A 27,934-nucleotide genomic window follows, 5' to 3' on the forward strand; every position below is an offset into this window, starting at 1 on the left:
TTTTTGTATCCTGTTAGTTTTGTCCTAAGTTGCATTGACTGATGTGGAACATGCAGTAACCACCTGCCCAAGCATTAGAAAATCTGTGAGTCCAGGGAGCAGGGTCCTTTGCCCTTGGCAGGTCACTGCTCGAGATGCAACCGTGTTACATGGTAAGCAGACTACGTTTGGTATAGATCTTCGGGTTAAAGTGTCTCCACAGCTGTTCTGCATTGATAATATTCAGGAAGTTTGTAAACAATCTTTCACTTGCAAGTTTTAAATCTGTACAGTGTTTAATTTTTGCTTTCCTCTAACACTTGGATTCTCTGACCTCTTTTTGTCTTTTGGCTCTTTCCCTTCTTCCTTCCTCTGCCCGTTGCTGTTTCTCCTTCTCGGGTTTAGTTACACTGTCATAGGATGGGAGGGAGGCTGTAGAAGGGGTGCTCTCTTTTTTCTCCCGGTGGGTGCCTCCATTCTCCAGCTTATTGGAAGTTGTCTTTTTGCAAATGAAGCCCCGCCTTGCTAAATGTCCCCGGTAGGCGCGCTGCAGGACCACTGCTGACACCTCTTCCTGCTTGCGCCGCAGCGTGGTCGTGATTGGCTCGTAAGACATTTTGGAAGGATTGGATGCCACGAACCTCTCCTCCATCTGCTGCCGAAGGATGTCCAACTCTCCGCTATCTCCCAGGACCCGCTTGGTGAAGGCAAAAAGGACGTCCAAGCAGTGGATGCGATCCCCGCTGACCATTGGCAGATCCATGGCAATGAGCTCTATGGTGTTGGGCTTGGGCACTCGGAGAGGATGCTCCAAGGCATCTGCAAAGTCTGTCAGCTTACTGTACTCGATGAACTGGGTGGCATCGGGGTCGAACTTCTCCCAGATCTCATAGAAGGTCTCAAAGTCATCCTCACTCAGAGGGTCTGCACTTTCCTCCGTGGCTACGCTGAAGTTCTCCAAGATGATGGCAATGTACATGTTCACCACGATCAGGAAGGAGACGATGATGTAGCTCACAAAGAAGAAGATGCCCACTGAGGGGTTCCCGCAGTCTCCTTTAAAGCCACTCCCTGGGTGTTCCTTATCCAGACTGCAGTCGGGGGGGCGGTTTAGGATGGGCAGCAGCAGGCCATCCCAACCGGCCGAGGTTGTGATCTGAAATAGGCAGATCATGCTGTTGCCGAATGTCTCAAAGTTGAACATGTCATCAATGCCAGCCTCGTGCTTTACATATGCAAAATTGGACATCCCAAAGATGGAGAAGATGAACATGACCAGGAAGAGCAGAAGGCCGATGTTGAACAGAGCAGGCAAGGACATCATTAAGGCAAAGAGCAGGGTACGAATCCCTTTGGCGCCTTTGATCAGACGCAAGATGCGCCCAATACGGGCCAATCGGATGACTCGGAACAGGGTTGGGGAAACAAAGTATTTCTCAATTATATCAGCCAGGAACATTCCTAAGAAGAGGAATAGAAGATATGTTACTGAGATTGGAGATGCCCTTTCTCTTTACTTATGTCGCCTGGCACTATGGAGCCCTGAACTTCAAAGGACTTTACAGAATGAGTGCCTTACTATTCAATCTGAACCCTCACAATAAAAAATTTTCTCAAAAGAAAATCGCATGTCTCAAACATATAGAGAAGCAGAGAAAACAAGAAAATGGACACCTAGGTACCTAACACCCAGACACCAAATTTGCTTCCACTCATCACCCCCAGAAGCAACCACTATCCTGCAGATGACATGTATCACCCCGGTGTCTTCATAATTTTGCTGTGTACGAACCCATAAATAATATATAGGTAGCAGCCTACTATGTTTAAGGAATTATACCGTATCTCTCTTTCTAGATCTCTAACTTGCTTTTGAGACGTAACATTATGTTTGTGAGATTGATCTCTGGTGTTAAATTCGTTTTTTTTCAGATTTGTCCATGCACAAACTTCTGAGGTGTTATGGATTCTTCTCCAAAGTGCTATCAAATTACCACATCCACAAACAGTGAATGAGAAGTCCTGGCTCCACCCCGTAACTTCACTACCCTCTGGCTGTGAAGTCTTAGTCCGCTAATGCCACTAATTCTCAGGGCATCTTCTTCCTGGCTCTGAAAAGATATTTTTGGTTCTCATTGTCCCATGTTCCTACCCTACCAAACTAGCCTACAAACTAAAGGGATCTCTCGGGAGTAGTTTTCAACTCAAGAGCGTCTAGATTTTTGTGTTTAAAGCCATCAATCAAAAACCAGTATCACCAGGTAAAAATGTCCAGACGTTAATAGGATATAAAAGTAGACGGTGAAACGCACATCAGAGGGCCTTTTTCTGTTCACATTCATCCAGGGGTCCACTTCCACCAGACCACTTGCCTTTAAAACTAAAGAGCGATAGCGGGAGCCCAGTGAGGGGCCACAGAAGGAAGAGGAGATGAAAAGGTTGGGAGACGACAGCTGAAGGCCTGGCAGTGACACCACGTGCTCTTCCTTCAGTGTCTTCTCTTGCTGTCGAGGCCCCCACGAGACAGTGTGAGCACATCTTCATTTAAATAAAGAAATATCTTCCAACCATAAGGAGTCATAAATATTGGGGTAGTGAACTGCAGGTTTTAAGGTTTTAAGCTATGAATCTTAACTTTCAGCTTTCAAGAAAATCTCTACCTCAGCCAGGACTCAAAATGATTTCTCAGCTCTCCTCTTTTTACTTCTCAATTAAGTCATAACCAGTGACCATAAGAAGTCAGGTAATGTATGAAATACTTGCATTCCGTACATGGCGGGCAAGTAAGGCTTCAGAGAGGAGATGATGCCTCAGTAATATTCTGTAGGATGAATGTGTATTTGTGCCCAGAGAAAAGGGGAGAGAGATGGGCAGACAGCAATCCAGGCAGTGGGATCAACATTTAAGGGGTCCTCCAGGAGGTTCCAGGGAGAGTTTTACCCAAACTCCTCTTAATTTAAGAAGATTTTTTCTAACTTTTGTTTCTGAACAGATTAATGACATTAAAAAAAATGCCAATTATCAGAAGAAACTCTTCTTCTTCCTTATTTTCAAGTACCATCTGAGAATAGGGGGCATGGTTTCGTCTGTGGGTTTTCCATCCCACTTAGTGATGGGTGGGCAGAAAAAGTTTAAGAAACGTGGACAAGGGTAGCATGGTCCAAAGTGTGTTTTGTGGGAGGTTAGGAGTGCGGAGCTGAGGCCAGGGGGCTGGGCTCGCTCGCTTACCAGTTGCATGTCTCAGTAACTGCTCTGTGCCTTCGTTCCTCATGATACTTACAGGGCTGTTGTGAGGGTTACATGAATTAAAACATGTAAAGCACTTAGAATGGTGACCGGCACATAGTATGTTCCATTAAACTCTTAGAAACATTATTATTACTTGAAAACAGGGTGTTGCGATTGAATAAAGGTGGGATGATGTGTGAAACAGAATTCTTTACCCCAAGACTTTCAAGAGCCTCCTGTAGGCTAATGTGCCTTGTGACCCTCCAAAGGGAAATTCAATGTATTGTACAGTGTTGCCCAAAGTAACTTCATCATGGGATTCTTTTCTTGGGGAGAAATGTATGAGATTAGTCAACACATTTTTGGACACGCTGCTCTGGAGGACAGAACTAGAAAGTGGGAGAGCAGCTGCCTTCTGGTGGCCATGGTCACCACCTTGCTAAACCAGCTCTGGAGCTGGTTCCCTGGGTCTCGGGCACTCTACCTCTGCTAGCATAAGTCAGTCAAACCCACCTGGAACCAAGGTAGTGTTTCACCATTCGAGATGCCTTTTAGGAAGGCAAGGAAATTTGGGCGAGGGCGATCATTAGGACAGCATTTCCGCTGCCTGCCAGGACATCAGCCCTTCCAGGCCCGTAGGGTGAAGCAAATGCCACACAGTCACTGTTAAAAACCAACTTGAGTTCTGCCTCTGCCACCTCCGAATTGAGTGACCCTGGACATCTTCACAGCAAAGATAGTAAAATACCTTGCTTCCTGGGCTGTCATAAGGATCAAATGAGATAACGCAAGTGAAGAAACTCCAACTACTTGGCACCATAAAATCTTAGTAAATGAGCATTGCCATCAGCAGCAGCGCTGTCACTGCTGTCACCACCAGAATGTTCCTCATTAATATCCGACTTAACAATCTCTTACCAGGCCTTTTTCCACTTTATACTGCTATTGTAGCCCGATTTTAAAATATATTTCTTCTACCTTACCTGTTAGAATGTAAACTCTTTGAAAGCAAGAACCAAATCTAATCTTTTCCCCCTCTTCAGCCACAAAATTTACAATCCAAGACTACTATGAAGACTCATAGAAACTTGCTGACCCATATCAGCAATTTGGGGCGGGCCCACAAGTTGACTTGGGGTTCCCCCTCTGGGTGTAACCCGAGAGTAACCTGCCTGCCCTTCGGCCCTGTGTCATTCGTTGCACTCCCCGGAATCCCATCCTCGGGGCCAGTCAGGTCCCTTTCCCCTCCTCGCCTGCCCCACTCACCCACAATGGAGAGGATGACCACCACGAAGTCGAAGATGTTCCAGCCAATGGTGAAGTAGTAGTGCCTCAGGGCAAACATTTTGAGCACACACTCACAGGTGAAGAAGATGACAAAGACCAGGTTAATCCAGTAGAGAATGTTCTCCATCTGCTTGCTCTGTGTATCTGTCTCCACCATCATTGTCACCATGTTCAGGCAGATGAGCATCATGATAACAATGTCAAAGGCTTGTTGAGTGACAAAATCAAAGATGATACCTTGGATTTTGTTCTGGGTGGAGAGGGAGGGAGGAAGACAGAAAAGGCTTACATGAAAACCTTCCCCAGCAGACTGTGGGAGCTGCCAGCCTGTTAATCGAAGTTCTCTTTGCTTTCTTTGCTGGAATACTGGCCAGCTCTCTGCTGCTGCTCTAGCAGGATATCAGGAGCATGGACAAAGACCAACGTCAACCTTCCCTCACCAAGAGTTTTCTAAAATTGCCACTCTTCTCTTTGTGTCTGTGCCATCACACGTTTCTGGGTGTCTTCCTACCTCTCCAGCTGCTCCATTTGAGTCTCATTTGCCAGCCATTTCTTCTCTTAATCTCTTCTTCCTCCCTTGGAGAGCTCACCTACCATCTATTCCTACTTCTCACATATTATCTAGGCACTTCAGTTTCCCAAGTGTTTTCTTCTCCAGCCCGTAGCTTTCCTCTGAACTCCTGGGTTGCTTGCCTGATATCACTCCTGGATGACTCATAAGCATCTAAAGCTCAACAAGTCCAAAGCAGAGCTACCTCCTTTCCTCTGCCCCTCTCCCAACTTGCTCTTCTCTCACCGCAATTACTTATCCAGTCTCTAAGCCAGAAATCTGAGGGTCATTCCTGCTCTTCCCTCTCCCTCATCCCCCATCTAATCCACTGCAGGTCCTGTGGATTCTTCCTTGAATTCATCTGCTTCATTCCATTTCTGCTGCCCTCCTCTAACTAAGCCACCATCATCTTCCCTTTTGGGCTTCTAGAAGGGTCTCCTGACTGGTCTTCCTGCTTGCTCTCTTGCCCTCATCCAATGCAGTCTCTACACAGTAGCAAGTGTGATTATTTAAAAACATAAATGGATCACATCACTCTCCTACTTAAAATCTCTCACTAGTTTCTCATTGGACTTGTAACAAAATTCCTATGGTTAACCTGACTTCAAAATGCCTTTCACAGTCTGATCCTGCTCACCTCACAACCCCTCCTCTGGTTCATCACCACCTGGCCACACTAATGTTTCCTGCTTTTAGGGCCTCATTTGCTTTTCCAGGATTCCTTTCCCCAGCATTTTGGCTCCTTCTCATCCACTCAAATAGACCCACCGTAGTGAGGCTTCTCCCACGACTCTGTTAAAGGAGACCCCCGAGCCCAGGCCTCCATTATTTTCTGTCATGGCCTTCAGTTAATTTTTTTCTCACAACACTCTGCATTTTATTTAATTAATTTACTTATTTGATGCAGACCATTTTTAAAGTCTTTATTGAATTTGTTACAATATTGCTTCTGGTTTTTTTTTTTACGTTTCTGGTTTTTGGGCCGCGAGGCATGTGGGATCTTAGCTCCCCGACCAGGGATTGAACCCGCACCCCCTGCATTGGAAGGCAAAGTCTTAACCACTGGACCGCCAGGGAAGTCCCTGCATTTTACAATAACTGTTCACTTACTTATTTATCATCTATATCCCCACTACACTGTAAGCTCCATGATTGTGTTGTCTAAATTTGTTCATCACTTTTTGCCTAGTGCCTGGTACACAGTAGGAGATCTGTAACGATTTGCGGAATAAGTCTTTATTAATGCTTCCTACCACACTGAGCGTTTATATTTTAGTGTGGAAGAAAATACGCTCAGGTTCCCACGTGCAAAGTACTGAACAGAACTTTAGAAATGGCAATCCTCTTGCATTCCCTCTGATCACATTTCTATCAAAGTGGAAACTATCATCAAGGAAATATAAAAAATGTTCTCTTTCTTAAGATCTCCCTGATTTTTTAGATACCTAGGCACTTGAGCTCATGCTTATTTTCAGGATTACTTAACTTGGTGGTTTTCAAACTGTTCCACAAAGCCCTAGGGTTTCCTCTCCCTCAGAAGTTGGTGAGGGGGTTATGCCAGGAACAGGGCGTGTGGGGTTAAGTCAGGAAAATGGTCTGGGACTCCCACTCTTGATTCAAACAAAGTAGCTTCACTTTCATTTTTATAAATTAGGTTGCCAGGTAAGCTTTTAAGAGTTCTGCTGTGGTGGTGTTGTTGTTTTAAATAAAAAGTTACTTTATTTATTTATTTATTTTTGGCCACACCGCACGGCTTGTGGGATCTTAGTTCCCCAACCATGGATCGAACCCGGGCCCCCGGCAGTGGTAGCACGGAGTCCTAACCACTGGACCACCAGGGAATTCCCTAAAAAGTTACTTTAAATAAAAGTTACAGAAGAAGGAACTTTCAGCGTGGCTTTTGGGGGTCATGTCCCACTCAGCGGGATGTATGGCTTCAGGAGCACCGCGTCTCCTTCTCTGAAGCAAGAGAACCACCACCAACACAGGGTCAAGCAGAATCCCAGTCTCCAAATCTGTTTTACAAAAGGCTCAGTTCAAGGGGGGAAATCAGGCCACAGACTCTCCTAGCTTCACCCTCTCCTGCTCCCACAGATAACCAGAAAGAGGCATTAGCTTAGCTTTCAGGCACATCCTTGCAAAGACTTACTTGTTAAGCAGAGAGCTGAGAAAATAATGACCAAATCCTATCTTGTACAGGTAGGAAAGAGACCAGCTTTCATTTCACTTTCCTTTGTTAATTTTTAGTGGGTCTCTTAAAACATCACTCTACCAGGGTCACAGCCAATGTGGTCAACATGCCGATTCTCTGCTGCTGCCCAAGGATGCCTCAGAGGAAAGGTCAGGTGCAAATGCAAAAGCCATCCCATACCTTAACCCCTGTTCTTCTGCCATCTTCCTCAGATCTTCTGCCATCTTCCTCAGATCCCTGCTTGCGGGATCTTAGTTCCCCGACCGGGGATTGAACCCGGGCCCTCGGCAGTGAAAGCACAGAGTCCTAACCACTGGATGGCCAGCGAATTCCCTTCCTCAGATCTTTTGGATCGGACAGCGAGGAGAGGATTGGAGGGCACAGGCCGCCCATCATCTGCCCCTTTCCTCCCTCTGCAGTAACTCTAGCTGTGTCTTTTTCCATATGGGGCCTCACTCTGCCCTGGGCCTGCACAATGCACTCACCAGGGGGCGGGGGATGGGTTTCTGTGGTTTCTTTGAGCCCAGCTTTTTCATGGCATTGTAGTACTTCTTCTGTTCTTCGGTCATGAAGATGTCTTGACCTCCAAAGTAAAGGAGGGAAAAAGAGAACGTGCAATTACAACTGGCTTTCACATGCTACAGGTTTGGACCTAAGATGCAACCCTGAGAACCGAGGGGGATCTACCTCCTTTACTTTCCAGAGGTCAGTTTAGCTAATGGTTGTCCCAGAGTGAGGTAGACCTGGGACAACTAATCTAATTCGAAGAGATACCTTTGTTTTCAGCTTGGGATTTCTGAGACCTGCTGGGGCTAGGAAGGAAAGAAGGAAGGAAATGGACTAATAGACCCCTGGGGAAGGATAAACTTGAGAGCCGTGACTCTAAACACATCTTCATAAATTTTGGGGGGCCTGCTTTCCTGACACAATTCTCAAAAAAGCATTTTAAAATGAAAGGATTTTCAGGTCCTGGCTAATGGCCCATTTATTTCCGACAATATTAAAAATTTAGAAATCTTGGTGGGAGCAAACAATTTGGGAAGTTCCTTGGAGTTTGTTGGGACAGGCTTGATTTATAAAATGGATGACAAGAGTAATCTTATTTGCTTTGGAAAAATCGTTAACGATCTGGGACAAGTAAAGGAATTAAGCTTTCCAAGGTTGATCTCTCAAATCCCAATGTGCTGGTGGTACCAGGGATTAACATAGATAATGACAAGTCGAGACAATTTCTACTTCTCACTCAAGCTATTCATCTGCTTTCCTTTTCAGCTGTCACTAGACCCTCTCTGACCCTACCTCCCTCTGGTGGGAGGCCAAACCTAGTAAAAAGCCTCAGGAATTGCTAGTAAATTTGGTACTAGTAAATTGCTAGTTTGGTCTAGTAAATGTGGTAAACCACACACTGCAAAATCTAGCAGAACAGAACGAGCTGGTTGGGACTAATGTACAGTGGGGCCAGTGCCACAGTGAGGTGATGATACGGATTTTAGAGAAAGAGAGGCATTTCTCTCTAGAGAGAGGGACAGAAGTGCCTCTCATCTGGGTTGACCTCCGGCCACGGGCAATGTGGGGAGGAGACCTATCTTTTTCTTTTGTTGATTGAAGTTATCAATGATGACACCAATGAACAGGTTCAGGGTGAAGAAGGAGCCGAAGATGATGAAGATGACAAAGTAGATGTACATGTAGATGTTGTCCTCATACTTAGGCTGCTCATCAGGCTGTCAAAGGACAGGAGAAAAAAAAAGAGAGTCAGCTCCTAGCTTGGGGGTCAGGTGGGGGATTCCGACATGCCAAGGCCGTCAGCCCCGCTGACCGCTTGAGCTGCTGAGCCAGCTGGGGTAGGGGAGCCCTAGGTTCTCTCTGCCTGTCTCCTTCTCCACACTGGCAGGTCCTGCCCTGAGAAGGCTTTATGCCTTCCATGACGTATGTGAAGAATATGCAAATCGTGAGGCGAGGGGGAGGGGAGGGCTGTCTGCTAGGAGCCACACTTATTTCAAATCAGCACTGAAGAGCAGACAGCTCCATTAGGGCCAGGTGAAAACCAACAGCCTAACCATCTGGACCCACTGTAAGAGAGTGATGACTCCCTGAGAGGAGGAAAGTGATCTGTAATCAGTGAGACAGGCAAGAAGTGTTCTAACCCTCTCTCTCTTTCTTGATGAGCTCCACCATGCTGCTTGCTTTCTAACCATTTAAGAAGGTCGTGGTTTCACCAGGTATAACCTTACCTTTCGGGAATCTACAGCTGCATACATGATGTCCATCCAGCCTTTGAAGGTTGCCTGGCAAACAGAGTCAGTCATTAGACTGTGCCTGTTAGGGGGTGGGTGGGAGTCTGGGCAGGGTCCCAAAGGCAGGCTTAGGTTCAGCGAGAACACAAGTCAGGGAGTTTGGGTGCAGCCTCACGTGGACACAGAATTTTCTGTTTGTTAATGCAGGTCCCAAGGGAGCTTTGTCTAAGTCCCTGAATATAACATCAAAGATTGGCAGAGAAACATGTTGACAGTGGTAACTGGATCAATACTTTTACAAAAGGTCTTTAAAATGGGTCTGAGAAGGTCGCCTAAAGCTAGGGCCAACTCATATTTATGAGTGGCAGGAATCTACTGAGTTTACTTAGAACTTACCCCTCTGTGAAGGAGTCATTTTTTAAAAAGGTGTTAAACAAGCAATGGGGGGGGGGGTCTAAAAAATTAATAGTTGCATTAAAAAAAAAACAAGGTCAGAACTTTCCCCCTAAGATACACGTTTAGCCTATGGTAGTGGCAACACTGGCTTCATCCTAGGCAGCCCCTTCCCAATTCTCCCACTATACCTAACCTGATTTTGGAAACTAATACGGGTAACCAGTTTAACAGTCTCCATGTTTTCCTTTCGTTCTATGTTTTATTTACTCAACCAGATTCTAAGTTTTTTCAGGGCCCGGGCAGTTCTTTATTCATCTGATGGCCCTGGTACTGCCCAAGCACAGTGCCTTGCATGTGGTGGGGACTCAATACAATGCTTGGCTGGCTGATGTGCACTGGTTTCCTGGAGCTGCTCCAATTTAGGTTCAATCTGTGGGTCCAATTTCTTGAACTGGGAGAGAACAGCTAAAGAGCTCTGGAGTGGGATAAACCACTGCTCATCCCATTAATTCCTACAAGCTAACAGTAAGTGCTTACTATACGCAAGGCCGAGTTGAGAGCTTCACCTGCATTATCACATTTAATACTCCCAACAACTCTATGACATAGGGACAGTTGTAATAGTAACAAAGAAACATAATAGCAAATACCATTAATTAAGCACTGCTATGTGCCAGGCATTGTGCTAAGAAATGTTAATAAATTATCATGAATCCTCTTAACTACCATGCAAGGTATTATTACTCAAATTTAACAGATGAAGAAATAGACTCAGAGAGGTTTAGTAATTTGTCCAAGGTTACATATCCAATAAACACCAGAGTGTGTGGCTCAAACCTACATCTGTTTGAGTCCAAAGACTAGGAGCTTTCATTGTACCCTACTGTCTTGTCAAACACTCCAAAAAATCGACCAGACAGAAAGAGAAAACTAGACATGATGGAATGCTTCATTGTTTACTGTGATACATTAACTTGAGACCTTTTTCTGGGGTTGAGCTGACATGAGTAGCGGCATCATAGCACCATCCTATTGTCATATTTAGTTAACTCTAGTGTAGCTGTTACGTGGGATTGTTCTGCTCCATCAATTTTTTTTTTTTTTTTTGGTCTATGCACTTACCTACTTTATTTTTTCTTTCTCTTTAACGACATACTCTGTCATGGAGAGAGATGGTGATCTCTCTGCAACTTTATTATGCTGCAGGAGTCCTTATTTGTTGCTAAGCAGAACTGTTTCTGAGCACAGTGACAGATTCCCTTGGCTGAGGTTTTGGAGATGTCAGAGTACTCAGGAAAGGTGTCTCCCTGGAACTGGTTTGGGAAATGACATTGTCCTCTGACTTATTAACAGCAATCCTGATTCTGGACGCAGGGTTGAGAAGGAACCAAATGAGATTTCTGCTAGCCTTCTGGATTTCATAGGACTGAAAACAATCCTTACCACTTGAAGAAGCGCCAGATATCCTGCCCCGACGTTGTCAAAGTTGATCTTCACGTTCTTCCATCTGATTTCTGTATTGTTCCCCTCCATGAGCTTTTCACACTCAGTTTTATTGTTGACATCTTCAATTTCAAATCGGATTTCAGAAGACTCATTAAAGCAGTAGTGGTACTTTCCGGCAAACAGGTTAACTCCCATGATGCTGAAAATCAGCCAGAAGATGAGACACACCAGCAGCACATTCATGATGGAGGGGATGGCGCCCACCAAGGCATTCACCACCACCTGCATTTGGAAGGGGGAGGTTGCTGAGTGTCGGGAAGAAGTACAGGCACGCATACTCTTTTGATTTCCAGGAGGGGAATGACACTTTGTGGCTTGTTCTGACTATGGAAACATTATGTTCCCTTTGGAATTAGGGTAACCAGACAGATCCATAAGCAGGACCAAAATTTTGTGTATCTATGAAATATATTTTGAGGAATTCTAAAAATTACATATTTATTTCATTGAACACAAATTCCCCGGCCCAAGTTGACCTAGGTCTCTCTCCTAGGCATCAACCTTGGACCGAAAAAATTATTTCATTGTCTAGTGTCCTTTCTCATCAACTCATAAAATATGCCCCCCATGGGAAAATCTGAGTGATTTCAAGCTCACTAGTTGCCTTTCGACAGACATTCCCCCTCTGCAAAGCAAGATGAGATTGTTCAAAATCACAGAGAACTACCCTGTGGGGTTAGCAGTGAATCACTCAACGGTACATAAAGTCTCTTTTATGACTGTGCAAGGCCAGTTATCTTATTTCAGGCAAGAGCTGAGCATGCATTTTTTGCAGGCTCAAGAAAAAAAAAAAAAAAAAAGCTATATTCCCTCTACCAAACAGTATAAAATAAAATCTGAACAGTTGTGTTTTCCATGCAAGATTCATTATTCTTCTTCAGGCTTTTTTTTTTTCTGACTTTGCAGGCTTCTAGATCTGAGTCGCCCTCTGCTTGGCTAATGCTGGTGTCTCTCTGCTCAATCCGGGGTTTGACTCAACTCTTCACAATGTATTATTAGAAAAAGGAATAATTTGGGTTTTTTTGGAGAATTTTGGGTTAGATCACTGGTCTTGAAACCCAAAAACTGACATATTGTTAAAAATCACTGACTACAGTAAGCTCGGGAGTGAAAAAAAGCAAAGGGAAAGGAGCTCCCTCAGGAATCAAAGTTTCTGTGTTGTCTTTAACTTTGATTTTGCTTCACACTGTAGATGAGAATAGCTAGACAACACTTCCACTGTGGCAGCAGTTTTCACTAGAAGAGTTCAAAGTGCTTTACAAAAACAGCGTTTCAGGTGGTGGGGCAGAAAACAAAGCTGGTGTTCATTTCTTCCCTGATTCTCACTTGCTGTTGTCTTAAGCAGGACTGCTAAGGCCCAGAAAAGTGACCCTAAAATGGGAAGCATGTTTCTTCCTTTTTCTAGTATCCTAGGAGGATAAGTGGAGTTAAAATAAAGACCCTGGATATAAACAAAGTCTTCTAATGTTTTGTTAGAAGGAGGTGACAAGTATCACCACCTTCCTCCATCCGCTTTTCAGTGCAGGGAAGAGACAGGACACGCTGCCAACCAGCACAGCACGGAAACGGCCAAAAGGGCCGTGCTGTAGAAGGAACACCAGGGGGCAGCTCTGGGCTCTAATTTGAGCCTGATTTGGGATCAGGTTTTCCTTATCTTCTGTTTTTGCCTTAGATTGTAATGTCACTCATTGTAACACGTGGCTGAGAAGAGCTGTCTGTCCTGTCCTATATAAAAAAGGCAACGATAGTCTGCTAAGGAGTCACTCTCCCTTAGATTAAAATATTAGTTTTGTGTTTCTCCAATTCATGTATGAAGGCCTTTAGATTGAGAGGCAGTTATTTCTTAATTCTTAGACCAAGAAATCTCTTCTAGATGTAATAGCTCTGTCATTGGTATAAAATAATTATACTTCCATTGTTCATTACTTTGAGCAAGGAAAGCCAGAATACCTGGAATCTGGGAACTCCCCAATGTTACTGTGGAGAATGATATTCATATTTATTAATTTATGTTACCAAATGTGTCAGGTGATCAGATATGAATTTTACCTCCTCTTTCTACAGTTGCTTACCCTTTGATGGGAGTACTTCAAGGCAATGAAATGTGCAAAAGAATAGGCAAAAGGAAGATGACCCACAAATGGAATAATTTATTTCTCAAAAGTTAAGAGAGTAGGTTATGTAAAGTTTCAGAAGCTCAAGTCTACGTGACAGCATTTTGCAGCAGAGCTCAGGTGAGAGAGCGTGACCTTCTATTAGACCATCACAAGTGTGCAATACAGAAGTTGGCCCCAAAAGATTTGAAACCTAGAAATCTTGCTTTTTATATCAATTCAGAATATACCTCCTCTAGGAATTCTTCTGACTACCTTAACCTAGTCTAACCTGTCCTACATAGTGTCTGTGTGTTACAGTTAAATATGGGGCAATATTTCCAGCAGGGGAGAATAATTAGCTAATTGACTAAGAAATCTCTTTGCACTTTTAAACTCATAGATATGCTCAAAGGAATCAGTACACAAAAGTATTTACTGGGCCTCGTTCTCTGATATATATGACAGAAAAATCCTATAAAATCCAATGTACTTGTAAGATGTAAATGTACTTTCACTTATAATGAAATGTACTTTCATTATAACCAAAGAAAAACTTCTTAGCTTCATTTCATGAATAAAACAGTAAACAGCTGATGAACTTTACTAATAATTCTTCCTTGTTGTGAACATTAGCTAATATTTTCAGCAACCAAAGAGCAAGAAACCATGCTTTCTTATTTTGAACTCTTACACTATAGACATATATATAAATGATAATTTCAGTTTCCATGGATAGTTACATAATAAAGTGGATCTCCTCTTCTGCTCCCTAATAACTCAAGTTATTCTGTGCCACCTTTAATTATGATGAAATTCATTATTGTTAAAAATTAGGTATAGAAATATTACTCAAAGCTAGGATCTAGCAACCTATAAAGTTACTTTCTGCAATGGAAGTTTATACTTAGCAGTTGATAGAAATCTCATTTGATGAAAAAATTCCAATGGGTACTAATTCTTTCAGCATTTTTGTCTTCTCTATAATGCCTAGAACATTATTGCTCATTAAATACTATAAAATCTGTCAAATAGCTTTTAATATCTGGCAGAGGGAACATGGCTTTAATGGACAACTATATACTAACAACAAAAATGCATGCATGTTTCACAGCATTACTATTCTGTACCCTCAAAAATTTAACAGCACAGCAAAGTCCTTAAATGAAGATTACTATGGAGGAGAGAAAAGCAAAGAACGACATTAAGCATTCCTTTGCCGACAGCATGAGTGTTTCAGTGTTCTGGTCTTTGGTTTGAGGAAGAGACTGAAGTCAGTGCCCCAGGACAGGCTAGGGCCTTATGTTCCCTCTCAAGCGAAGGTCTGAACCTCTCACCGGAGCAGCACAGTGACAGTTGAGCCCATCTGCATTGATGTTCATAAAGATGTCTTGTTTAAAATTTTCTAAGGGGATAATCGCTTAGATTATGCAAGTGTTGGCACACACAAGGACCCAAACCAAGAAATGAAAAACACGGCCCTGCAGAAGAGTAACGTTCAAGTAAAACGTAGGTCCCTAATTCTGTTTATTACTGGGGCAAATTCACTCCTCCCTTCTTGCAGTTATTCTTGCACAGAAGGGCTGGGGGACTGCAGGAAAGGAATGGGTCCTGAGTTTTCACCTCCGGCCCAACCAGAAGTGGCCGTGCTGTCGCTGACTGGAGCCAACCAAAGGAGGTGACATCCTTTACCAGAGCTTCCCTTACTGAATGTTTACTGCTTGAAAGCCCGGCTTTGGGTTCAAACTTGTTCCTGCCCTTATTATCTCATTTGAAAAAACCTTTACTAATGCTTTTCAAATAAAACTGTCTGCTCTTCTGGTCACCCATTCCAGGCCTCTGGGCTCCTCAACCACTTGAAAGTTGACAAGTAAAAGTTTTGAGGAAATGGAAACTGCAAGTCCCGGAAAGGTGAGGAAAGAAGGAGGAGCTAAAGGGAAGAGGTGTGGCCACCAGAAGCACTCCTGTGTTGGGACAATTCACGTAACTTCCTCGTGAGCCAACTGGCGGCAGCTGGTCAGGGAGGACTGCCTCTGCCACAGGTTGGGACTGGCAGTGATGGGCACCCAGATGGAGAAAGTAGCAGTGGCAGTTGGGCATCTTTTTTTGGGTGCCCTTTGGGTATTACCAGTCTCCTTTTAGGAGTTCCAGGACCCCTCCTGGGGCATGTGGAGGATCACAGGCTACTGAGTTTAGGTACAATGTTGCAATTATTGTCTTCAGTTTTCAGTCACCAAAACGGATTATCAACTTTGTAACAAAACTAGTATGACTTATTTAAAAAATTTAACTAACCCTTTCTGAAAAAAGTGGGAAGGTGGGAGAGGAGGGAAGAGCATTTTAACCCTGTTTTCAGTGACACCATGGCCCCCTAAAACACTGAGCCCTCCGCAATATCCTCTCTTTCCCCTTACATTTAGCTCGAGCATAACAGTGACCTGATTGCACACATTCTGAAACCTCTCTTATCTGTGGGAGAAGGACTTAGAATCCCAAGTTTTGTTTCTTAAATTAAAATAAATTTATGCTGCTGTGGAACTGACCTTCCTGCAGATGGTTTCAGGTGGGTTGCAGAAAGCTTATATTTAGTAAACCAAACTGTGACTGTGCTACAGGAGAAATGCAAATTTCTTGCAGAAAGCATTTGTCTGGATAAACTAAAATAATACAATTCCCAAGTCCCAGTGAAATTTTCGTCTTCCTGTACAGATGTGGGTGGCTTCACGAAACAGCGGCCAGGAACCCCCAGATGGGGACTGATGACGCAGCACTGTCCTGGTACCTAGTTTCTCTGAGCAGTCTTGCTTCACGTGGGCTACCACAACAGTTTAATTTTTATTCCTACATTCTGATATCTGCACGTTTAAAAACGCATCCTCTGGTTTGCTCTCCTGCATGTATTCAACATCAGAATTAAAATGAGTTTTCTTGGTCTCGTTAAGTATAACAGACCTCTCTGATTACCACAGGACAACCATTACCACCAAAAGCCAGTGGTCCATTTGATTTTACGGACTTGCATGTCTGTGTGTGTGTGTGTGTGCACGCTCGCGCACGCACATGTGCACACACACACAATTTTTTTAAACCAAGAGAGACAGCAAAAAGGCACCAAAAGAGGGAGCCTTATTTCTATAGTTGGCAGGGTGACAGCACCTTGCACTGTTTGGATTTGGGTGGAGTTATCGCCAAAGCAGGAATAGCAGGTGTTGAGAAATTTCAGGAGAACTAGCTGATAGTCATCTAGCATTGTACCCGGTTGCTATTTTGACAGTGTTAGGACAGGGGACCGTATAGCGTGGGCAGAGGGGTAGGGGGGTGAGGAGGAAAGCTTTGCTATCAGACAGAGGCTGCCAGTCCTTACGGGACTGGGCTGAGAACAACAAGGTGCAATAAGAGGAATCAGAACAGAAAGAAAAGCATTTCTTTTCCCAGGGCCACGCCAAATTCCGCTCCGTCCCCAATTCCAGGCCTGCCATCCCGTCTTCAAGCCCCTTCTCGGCCGCTTTCTCAGTGACTCCAAGGCCGCAGTCCCCACCTGGCTGACGCCCCTACACTGCACTCTCCCTGCCTGCGGCCTCTGCTTTTCAGTGGGTCTGTGGGTGACAATTCCCCTTCTTTGCACCTGGTGATTCTCCCTATTAAATCAACAGCCCAGAAAGCCGCCCCAAGTGCTACAGGTAAGCCAGGCCAGATGAGAATAGCCAATGTTAACATGTTCTGCGATGGCATGTCGTTGGGGGTGGGGCCAGTATTAATGTGATGAGGCAGCTAAACGCGACTGCCCTTGGGGCAGGTGCGGGGGAGAAAGAGTGGAGGATCAAATCAGCAGCTGCATCCAGAGTTCGTGTGTGAATGATCTTTCCACCACGTGATCAGTTCTAGCATGCTTAGACAGTTTCCACTGGCATGCAGAAGGATCAGCTGCTCTTAGTATCTTACCCTCATCCCTTCAAATCGTGATAAGGCTCTTAAGGGTCTCAAAGCTCTTAGGGTCCTAAGGGACTTTATGGCACCTAGTTCCGAGTAGCCCAGGGCATTAGCTATAAGGCTGACTAAAGAGACCTACACGGAAACAGAAGAGAAAAACAAAAACAAAAAAAGGAAACAAAAGGAAAAAAAAAAAAAAAAAGAAAACAGAGGTTCCAGAGTGTTAGAATAAAGCCCCTAGCACTGATTATACAGATTGGGCCCCCCCCACCCCCAGGAAGAGGAAGTGGGTAACACCAGCTGCCTACTTCAACTTGGACTCAAACGACCTGGAAGGAAAGGTGGTTGAGAGGCAGAAGAAAAAACACAAAGGGAAGAGAACGCGGAGAGAGGGCAGTAGAACAGACATACAAGTTGGCAAAGGGAAGAGGCTGAAGGGAGAGGGAGAATGAGGACGTTCCATTGGAAGGAGAGGAGCCTGAACAGATGACAAAAACCTTACCCTCGCCCTTTATAGTCTCTGCAGGTCCCAGAAGTTCCCATTAAATTAAGCCAGACAAATTTAATGGTACCTATGGAAAAGAATACAGATAAATACACACACTCCACACAGGCTGCCCCCTCCTCAGCTCATTCACCATGGATTTCCAACAGGGACAAGCTCTCTTACTCCTGGTTGACAAGAAACCATTGGTTTGAGAATTGGATGTGTTACTACATCAACAAGGAAACGTATTCAATAAGTACCACAGCTGACTTTGCAGTTCCCAACAAGAAAAGGACCAAAAGAAGAAACTTCTTGATGGAGGTTTGGCTCCATGGGAACTCACTTAAGTGATTCTATCTCTCACTTTTAACCACAACAATCCTTCCATCTTTTAACTATAACCATGACTCCTTCATGGCCACGAGAGCTTGGGTGGGTCTGGACAACTGAATCCATATTTTCCCTTATAATCCCCATTCTTTCTCTCCAGAACAGCCCCAAAAGAACTGGCCTCAGGTCTGTCCTTTCCAGGACAATCTTCTATTACTCTCATCATCAGAATAACAGCTGGAAGAGTTCTTGGAATAATTTTTTATTTATAGATGAGGAAATTGAGACCCATACACAAGAATTTGCCCGGTGTCACATTGGCAGTTCTGGAGCCAGGATGAAAGGCTCACATGCCTGATTCCCAGGCCAGAGCTCTTTCTCCCATGGATAGGTCACCTCCCTCACTGGCAGGCTGGATGACAAAATCTCCATAGAGGATTACGGTATCTGAACAATTTGGGGTTGAATACGTTGCCATGCTGGGGAGAAGTAGTCTGGTCTCTAGGCCTAGAGTCACGGTCAAATTCTTTCCTGCTCTTCCACTGGCAAACTCACCTTATTCTACCAGAGCTCTCAGAACAGTTACCACGCCGACCCTTAACTATACCTAGGGCTGCCTGGGCCTAACTGGAGAGAGATATGTAGCTCTTCAGGGGGCACCAGATCTGAAATACCTTTAGTTAGAATGTTTGGGCTCTGGCTTTCTTAGAGCAGTCTTTCCTTTATATTGCGCCACAAATTCTGGGATCGGTTAAGATGTTTCCATCAACCATTCTTAAATTCCCTCTACTGGGAAGTGGTGATTACAGATCGGCTTGGCCTAAACTGGTATTTTAAAGCAACAATCCATAACTTAGTTTCATTTGTAGCTTTTTATCTCTAGCTGAGGGATTTACTTCTTTGATTCTGTATCTCTGAACTGTAAAAAAAAAAAAAAAAAAAAAAGTTGCTTTAAATGAAGATATTTATAATTAAGCAGCAGGCTGGCAGGGGTAGAAGTAGCAGGTCCATGACCTAGTGAGGGTCACGGATGAACAGGCTCAAAGGTTTCAGTTTTTAAAAGGGTTGTGAACCTTCAACTATGCCTGTCCTCATAACCCATTAGCATAGGTCTCTTCTCTAGAGTCCTGGGCAGTATCCAAAGCAAATCTGGAATTAAATGCTGCCCTAAGGCTGACTGAAGAGACCTACATGAGTAGGTCTCATGCTCTTTGAAGGGTAGATGGCTCAGAGTTCAATTTCTGTTCAAAACAAGGGCCTCAAAATCCTTATCTAGAACACAGTAGTATCAACCAATCATTTTCCCTCCATCCATCATTAACAGTAAGACTCTACATGGAGGTGTCTTTTGCCTACTATTGCCAAGTGCAGCCAACTCTTAACCCCAAAGAATCTATAGGTACATCTGAAGGTAAGTGACCTCAACCAAATACATGAGTTCAAAATACCTGAGTCAACTTCATCCTGTGAAACTATGCCAGGTAAAGACTGCAAAAAACTAAGTTTCATACAAGACAAGACAACCCAAGTTCTTCTCGGGGCGGGGGGCGGTGCGTAATTTATCTGATAATAAATAGGCCTACCTAAAGTGGGGGGAAGGGTGGAGGAGGTACAGATGCCAATTCAGAGGCTGGCTCTAAATGGTGCTGAGAGATAGTCTGCCGCTCAACTCATCAATCTGGCCAGGATCACCCAAGACAGGATCAGCGAGCATCCTATCTGGGTTATTCCTAAACAGTTAGGGGCAATTTTATTATCTGCTGAGTCTCCATGTTAAACTCTCACTGGACATAATCAGAACATTGTTTAGAGTTAAGGAAAGAATCAAACCTGAAAAAAAAAAAAGGAGTTGAGGGGAAGTCAAAATCCAGGGTATCTGTGGCTTCAGGCATTGAAAAAAAGGGAGAGACACTGGGTGGCTTTTTCAAAATGATGTGAACATTTTCAAATGGAGAATTGTTTCAGTAGTCTGAATTCAGGATGAGGTGAATGGTCTCTGCAAGTTCCCATCCCTGGAACTGATATGCTGGCTAATCTCCGGATCTGATGTGGTAAATTTCCCTGGGAAAAGATGACAAAATTCTTTTCCAGGACCAGATCTCCAGTGCAGCCAAGGACCTGGGCAAAAGAAAATGCTGTCTCTGTTTGGGAATTCACCTGGCTTATAAACACAGAGAGTTAACCTTGGAAGTTGTCTAGATCATCCCCATGATTCTGAAAAGTACTGTGAGCAACTATAAAGGGCAACAAGGAAGAATGAAAATCCATTAGGGAAACAAACATGGTGATGAATAACAGATTCAGACATCAAGTCACCGGTGGATGAAATGGGAAGAAGAGAGTCTCAGAGATGCTGCAAAATTAGGACCTAAAATTTACACCTGCTGGCTGTTCTCAAATGCCAAAGGCACTAGACACTTTGTCCAAAAGGACAGCAAAAACTTGACAGTTCCACATGTCCAGGTGTCAGTCTAAGCCTTATTCTCCACCCACAACTCAAAAGTGGCAAACAGTGCAGCCACGGCATGGACTGGGGCTCCCCCCACACCGCCCCCCCCCCACCACCAGCACACTCTGCTTCACACTGGTTATTTGTGTACGTGTCCCATCTTTTCAGTCCTTTGAGAGAAGTGACCTTTTCTTCTACTCTCTGTATCCCCCCACAATACCTGGCAGGAGGCTTTGTGTTGTGGATGCTCAATAGACATGAGACGTGAAGAATAAATGCACTGCTCTGTCCCAGAGAAAACAGAAGGAAGGTCCTGGGAAAGCCCTGTTCCTGGAATGCTGGATTTCCACAGCCTGGAATCAGGTCAGAGTGGCCCAGCAAGCCAGTGTGAGCTTCCCAGGGGCCGGGACTATGCCTGCCTGTCCCGTGACTCCCTATGGCTTCTGGGACAATTCCACGCGGAGAATGGTATTTCATTTATGTCTGTCTACTAGTCACTGGTCCAGAGGTAGTCTCAGGAGCCAGTGTCAGGTCTCATGGCAATGTAAGAATCCAGCAATTCCCCAAAGCTAGGGGGATTTAAGGATTATTGTCAGTTGGCTACATGCCTTTCTCATGTTTTTTGTTTCCCTGCCACCGAGTATAAAAAGTACTACAAATATTTGCTAAATAAATAAATGGTGACATGCAGAATCGTTAATGCTTTTAGCAGCTTATTTGGGTACCAGAGGAATGTGGGATACTTGACTGAGACTCACAAACTCTGGGGTTGCCCACCCCAGGGGGAAGAGGAATAGAGTAGTAGAGGTTAGGGTGAACAGGAGGCCGGTCATGGTAGGGAAGATCTGTTCTGAATCACAGCTTTCCTAGGGCTGCTGGAAGTGTGGTAGTGGATGTATCTATCCGAGTTCTTGGAAGGTCCAGAAGATGAGGGGCTTCTAGGATTCCCACGGGCGTCCCACCTGATTCTAAGTGGTCCTGAGGAGTTACAGTGAAATGAAGACTCCAGAGCACTTCCCCTGTTCTGTAGAAAGCAAGCTGGCCCAGTGTCACTTTAGTTCTCTGGACCTTATCCCAAGCCCATTCCTTAGCTCCTAGAACTCAAGCTTTCCATCTGTGGGAGGTAGAGTCCCTTCCATCCAAGGTTGCTGAAACCTCTGGCTAGGAGGCTCTCTTGCTGGCAACTCTGGGGCGATACGTCTCCGGTTCACTCAGACGACAGCCAGTGACCTCCTCGCTTCATTTAGGGATCTTCCCAAAGGCTTGCTTTTTGAAATGGGGAATGTAGATAGGAGCATAGTGACAGCTCTTGGAAGGAGTCATTAAACCATGGGAGTTGCAGGTGCTGTGTTGGGAAAGGAGCGCATTAACAGAGCAGAACGCCAGGTGCCTGTTACTTCCTCGCTGCTCTATGCTAGATCCCGGAGGCACTCTACACGTAGTTCACCATATAGCCAATGAAACCCATATTCTAAATGTATCAACCCAGCCGCCAAACACTCCACTTTCTTGGCACTTCTCAGCCCTCAGAAGGAAGTGAAGTTTCCATAGGGCCTGCTCCTGAAATTCCCATTCATTCCCATTTAAATGCTGATTTGACTGCAAGAAAAAAAGCTTTAGTGATTAGACAGAATAAGAAACATTCATCATGGTTAGAAAACTCAATAAGGAACAAGTCATGGTGGGGTGAGAAACAGTTTCAGGTGATGCAGCTTCCACCCTGAAAAATAACATGGCAGGTGAAGGCCACTGAGCTGTGGAGATGGTCTCAAAACCTGGAGGAAAAAGGATTTTTTAAGAGTTTGATCACCTCTGTGGAAATGGCAATGTGTGGGAAGAGGCGGGGTTTGTTTCGGGGTAAACTCCTCCTCTCCCTGACAGTCTGACTTGTTCAGATGAGTCTGGTATGAAGACTTGAGGTGGATGGGAGTGTCCACGGGGACGGTCAGCAGGAGAGTCTACTTAGATCCCACCACCACCTCCATCCCAGCAGCACCCACCTCGTCCTCTAAGCCCTCTCCTGGCAGCAGGAGGAGGACATCACACTGGTTTGGGGACAGAATCTTCCTGTTCCCAGCCTAATAACAAGGCTCTGACACCAGTCAGATTCTTCCCAATCCTAATCTCTGAAACTTCTAGGCCAAACCACCAGAGTAAAGAGCTGCTGAGTTAGTCCCTGGAGCAAATGTAGGACTTCAGAGTCCCTTCCCAAAGTTACGATCTGAGTGCTCCATCTACATCTTGCCCTACACCCTGGGCCCCAGGCAACTCCAGCCATTAGAGGAAGGACAGTCCCTGTTTTTGCTTTCCTGCTGGCATGGGTGGGAAGTAGAAAGCAGGACACGTACAGCCACGATGAGGAAGTCCAGCCAGCACCAGGCATTGGTGAAGAACTTGACGAAGCCATAGGCTATCCACTTGAGCAACATCTCCAGGATGAAGATATAGGTGAAGACTTTGTCAGCGTACTCCAGGATGGTACGAATGCTCTTTCTCTGCTCAATGTAGATGTCCTCGAAGGCCTGGAAGAGAGGCAGCAGCGGCCTATAGTGCCTAAAGGGAAACAAGCAACACGGAGGTACTGCCCCCCTCGGCAGCCCTCCCACCTGCGGTGGCCCATCATCAGCTCCCTGTCTCTTTCGCTCTATCCCTTGCTACACATGGCTTTTCTCTTTAAAAAAAGTGTTCTTGAGATGTAATTCACATACCTCACAATTCAGCTATTTAAAGTGTACAATGCAATAGCTATTAATACAATTCAGAGTCGTACATCCATCACCACAATTTTAGGATATTTTCATTACCCCCCAAAGAAACCCCACACCTCTAGCTGTCACCCTCTAGTCTCCCGATCTCCCCCTAGTCCTGGCAACCACTCATCTATTTTCTATCTCCACAGATCTACTCCTTCTGGACATTTTGTATAAATGGAATCATATAATATGCGGTCCTTTACGACTGGCTTCTTTAACTTAGAATAATATTTTCAAAGTTCATCCATATCGCAGCACCCCTCAGCACTTCATTTTTCTTTTTATTGATGAATAATGTTCCAGTTATGGCTATACCAACATTTTGTTTATCCTTCATCAGTTGATGGACATTTGTGTTGTTTTTACTTTTTGGCTATTGTGAATAATGCTGCTATGAACATTTGTGTACAAGTTTTCACGTGGACATGTTTTTATGCCCCTTGGGTATATACCTAGGAATGGAACGGCTGGGTCATTGGTAACTCAAGTTTAATTTTTTTGAGGAATTGCCAAACTGTTTTCCAAAGAGGCCGGACCAGTTTACATTCCCACCAGCAGTATATGAGGGGTCCAATTTCTCCACATCCTTGTTGATACTTTATATATTTATAGGACAAAAATTTTTCTCCCTTCAGCCCCTGACACCACAGATACAGGTGGAGAGTTCCAGGACTGGAAGACACCGGGTGAAGAGAATCTCAACACTCCTTTCTTTCTCCGGAACTCCCAAATGAGGGGATGAGCCTTTGTCATGTGAAGGTCTGAGCACTCGTGCGTGCAGGGGGGTGGACTGCAGAAGCTCTGTGCTGGCGGGAGGGAATCCCTGAAGCATGAAAAAAAAAAAACTGGAGGTGGACAAAGGGTCCTGTGCCCTGCGGTGGAGGAGCCTGATCTGAACAGTTCCAGAAGGAAGGACAGAGTCAGGCTGCCCGGAGACTCTTCTTCCAAAATGGAGGCACACGGACATCCAGGTTCACTGCTGGGCAGTGGGGACAGAAATCTTGGGTCCACAGTCCTCAGGGTCTGGTACAAATAAATCCTCTCCGCTCAGTGGAAAAGCTATAGCTTCCACGTCACGTTTCCCCTTAGCTCCACCTGTAGAAATCCATCCTAGAACCCAACATATGTGAGCTGTCTGAGACTGATCACCCTGTCACTGGGGGCTCTGATTCCCCCTCTGAAATCTCCTCACAACCACATTCTAGTCTTTTCTTGCACATTTTAGCTGTGGCTTCACTTGACTTGAGTCTCAAGCCTACTACTGCGCAGGGTCTTCATGTCCTGAGCCCAGACTCCCCCGTTTTATTCACCTTTGATAAATAAAGACTGTCACAGGTAGCGGTAAAGAAAGTTCAATACATTTGTTTCACTGCTGCTTCTACTCTTTTTCGTAGAGACGGGGGAAGAGAAGAATCAAAGGGTGAGGCATGTCCTCTCTTATTTTAGGTTTTCATTGACTAGATTTGAAGAATAATGATGACAGCAATAATAAAAGACCTTCCTCCATCCCTGGCCTGAGTCTGATCCTCCGTTTCTCAAGGGCAGGGCCTGTGCTGTCATCTTGGGGCCTCCACAGCGTCTCAGGAGGTGCTGAGTGAATGCCTGTTGGTGCAATAAACGGCCCGGGGGCAGGCAGGGTGGTCTGGCTCCCCTTCACTAAAGATGGAGGCTTTTTTGCCTCCTGCGCTAGTCCTGATGCTTTCCTGCATTCCTCACCACCCCCCACTCCCCACTGCTCACTGCCCATTGCTTCATGCTCGGGCTCTTCTTCACCACATGTCACTTCCTGTCTCGGCTTCCCCTATTCTCCTACCTCACAAGTCAGAGAGACTTCTCAAGTCACTGGGGGATCTTTAACACTAAATCTGGGGCTTCTCTCTTGTTATTTTTTGCTTCCAGATTAGGCTCTAATTCCACACCTACATGAATGTGCCCACCTTCTTTAAAAGCATTTCAAAATCCAGCATTCTTTACTTCTCCCTTAACTAAAAGAAGGAAAATGTGTTGTGTCTCTAGTCTCTGCTGTCTTCGAATCTACTCAACTAGGAAGCAGCTCCCTCACAGCAGACCCTGTCCAGATCTCCTCAGTTATAATCCTGCTAAAAAATGAAAGCAAACACCAAGATAATTAGTCCTAGTAGGGGAGGAACCTGTGTGTTCAGTGCCCTGTGTGCCTCACTGATTAATGAGAAGCACTTACAACCACGTGAATATAAATGACCTTTGTACCAGAGATCTGACTCTTAATATCTGCTAAGGCCATGGGTTCTCCAAGTCCAGCAGTGTATAAGGGGAGAGGGGGTGGAGGGGTACCACCTCCCTCCTATCTTGGGTAACTGAAAAGTCAAGAACTAGTGATTCAGGGTATTAGGCGAGAAAGGGAAGTTCATTTTAGGAAGTTGTTTTGAATGGGGCAAACTAAGCAGTGAAGATACTTGGTAATCTGTATTCTCTTCCTGATGAAAAGGGGGTCCTAGGCTTCAGAGGGATCGTGTTGAGTCTAAAGATGAAGATTTGGACAAGTTTGAATTCTAATCCCAAAGGCTCAAAACACCAGCTCGAAGCACTTTAGTAGATCATTATTCTTGGGTCTACAGTCAAGCTGTGTTCTCAGAGAAACTGGGCTTGGGCCCATCCAGTCTTTCCTGCTCTACCCCTTCCCCAGCCAATCCCCCATGGTTCTTTCCCCCGGACCTCACCAGGGCGCCACTGCTGAGCAGAATCATGAAGATGATGAAGGTCTCAAACCAATTGTGCTCCACAATGAGAAAGCAGGTTTTCCGCAGGATCCACCAAGACTTGCCCAGCCCTTCCTCAATGTTGACCTGGCAGCACTTGAATCTCTGGACACAACCTGGCACCAGAGGGAGAGGCAGGTCAGACTGTGGGACGTGCCCTGACCAGATGTGCCCTCTCCTCCTTCTCCCAGGCCCCACCAGGTGCTGCCCCACCACACAGCCAGGAGTTCAGTGGCTGAATCAGAAGTTCTGACTCAGAAGTGGAGAGGGTGGCAGGGCTGAGGCCATGCTGCCAGGCTACCAGGGCAAGGCCCTCTGGTGTTGGGAAAATGTCCTATAAAGAAGCAGTGAGAGGGAGGAGAAAAGGGTAGTCAGGAGGCAGACACAGCCATGACAGAATAGGCCTTTCTAATGGAAGTTCTGGGCTGATGTCAAGAAAAAAGGACAAAGAAAAGCCTGAGAGTAAAAACTTGTGACAGCTAAGAATCAAATAGGGAAAACAGTATCAACCTCCCTCAAAATGATGAGGCGGGGAACAAAGTTCCTGAAGATAGCCACTGAGCCCCCCTCCCCAGCCAACCACTGACCCTGGCAGAAACGTGTCTGTGAGCAGTGCAAGTGCTACATGCCATCCCCTCTCCTGGCCCCCTTTCACCTTCTGTGAAACAGGCATCCGGATCCAAGTATTCCTCAGGCTGTTCCACAGGGACTTCTTCTACTTCTGGTTTGATATCAATGGTGCTGCCTTCAGAGGAGCTAGTGTCATCCAGTTTCTAGATACACAAGGAAAAGGGAGAGAAGCAACACTGCAGCAACATGTCCACTCTACACTGACTACGCTACCTTGGTACAGATGATGTACCGGCTACAATTCTTGTTACAAATCCATGATCATCCAGTTCATCACAGGCAAACAATTACCACAGCACCCTCAAAACTTCTGTCAGGATGGGGTACAACATTAAAGCCCACTCACAGATGACAGTGATCTACCCTAAGAAGAAGGTGGGCTATAGATTGGTCTCAGTAATACAGCTCAGACAGATTAATGGCAGGGAAGTACTTGAGGGTTTTCTCCAGCCTCTGGATCCAGATGATCCAGAAGCAATGGAGACAGATCTGGAAACATCTCAGGAATCTAGCTCATCTAGAATAACAATGGGGGGCTGGGTAGGGTTGGTTCTCAAAGTTGAGAGTTGGCTCTTCCAGAATCTCTCTGCCAGACCCATAGCTGAACCAATGCCTTGGGGCTGACAGAGCCGTTTGTTCTCACATAGGATCAAGACTGGTTTCTAGGCTAGGACCTTACATCTTTGCTGCCTTCAGGATCCGACTCGCTGCTCACGTCCTCGGTGTTGAGGTTCTCAAAATCAGACTCGCCTACCGCGATGGGCACTCTCACGGTCAGGTTGGGATTGTTGATGAAGGACATGTGGTCCTCATCAATGATGTACTTCTCCACGCTGCTGCCGATGCCGCTGGTTGTGCCATTGCCATTCTTCTGGAAGTCACCGTTCCGGTGGATGTCGGCGCCAGTGTGGTTGGCGATACAGTTGGCCTTCTTTTCGTACAGCTCATCCAGAGGTTTCACTTCATCGGCCTCGCGCTGCTTGAAGTGGGCCTGCATGAAGGCGTGCACTTTCAGTTTGGTCCAAGCCACGCCCTTCTTGATCCGGATTACTGAGATTTGTAGGTTGTTCATTTCCCCATCATCATCTGTGGCTGCTAAGTTGTCAGCACTGAAGGAGCTCAGGAGCAAGGCCAGAAACAGGTTCAGCAC

The 27,934-nt window shown here is 45.3% G+C and overlaps 1 protein-coding gene across 5 annotated transcripts in view; it reads right to left on the bottom strand.

Annotated features, from left to right (window-relative positions):
* Positions 1-292: 292 nt before the first annotated feature.
* SCN8A (sodium voltage-gated channel alpha subunit 8) overlaps positions 293-27,934 on the bottom strand; it is a 113,782-nt gene continuing 86,140 nt past the window's right edge. For 3 of the 5 annotated variants that reach the window (XM_061204667.1, XM_061204666.1, XM_061204668.1), the window contains exons 16-26: positions 27,464-27,934; positions 26,810-26,927; positions 26,116-26,270; positions 23,012-23,185; positions 17,410-17,532; positions 11,312-11,596; positions 9,470-9,523; positions 8,822-8,959; positions 7,721-7,825; positions 4,474-4,744; positions 293-1,440 (exon numbers count right to left, since the gene is read on the bottom strand). In XM_061204667.1, coding sequence (XP_061060650.1) covers positions 293-1,440; positions 4,474-4,744; positions 7,721-7,825; positions 8,822-8,959; positions 9,470-9,523; positions 11,312-11,596; positions 17,410-17,532; positions 23,012-23,185; positions 26,116-26,270; positions 26,810-26,927; positions 27,464-27,934 — 3,042 coding nt within the window. The remainder of the gene's footprint in view (positions 1,441-4,473; positions 4,745-7,720; positions 7,826-8,821; positions 8,960-9,469; positions 9,524-11,311; positions 11,597-17,409; positions 17,533-23,011; positions 23,186-26,115; positions 26,271-26,809; positions 26,928-27,463) is intronic. The other 2 variants (XM_061204670.1, XM_061204671.1) reach the window with 1 other exon arrangement.

The sequence above is a fragment of the Eubalaena glacialis genome, chromosome 11, assembly GCF_028564815.1.
Source record: "Eubalaena glacialis isolate mEubGla1 chromosome 11, mEubGla1.1.hap2.+ XY, whole genome shotgun sequence".
NCBI classification, from domain to species: domain Eukaryota; kingdom Metazoa; phylum Chordata; class Mammalia; order Artiodactyla; family Balaenidae; genus Eubalaena; species Eubalaena glacialis.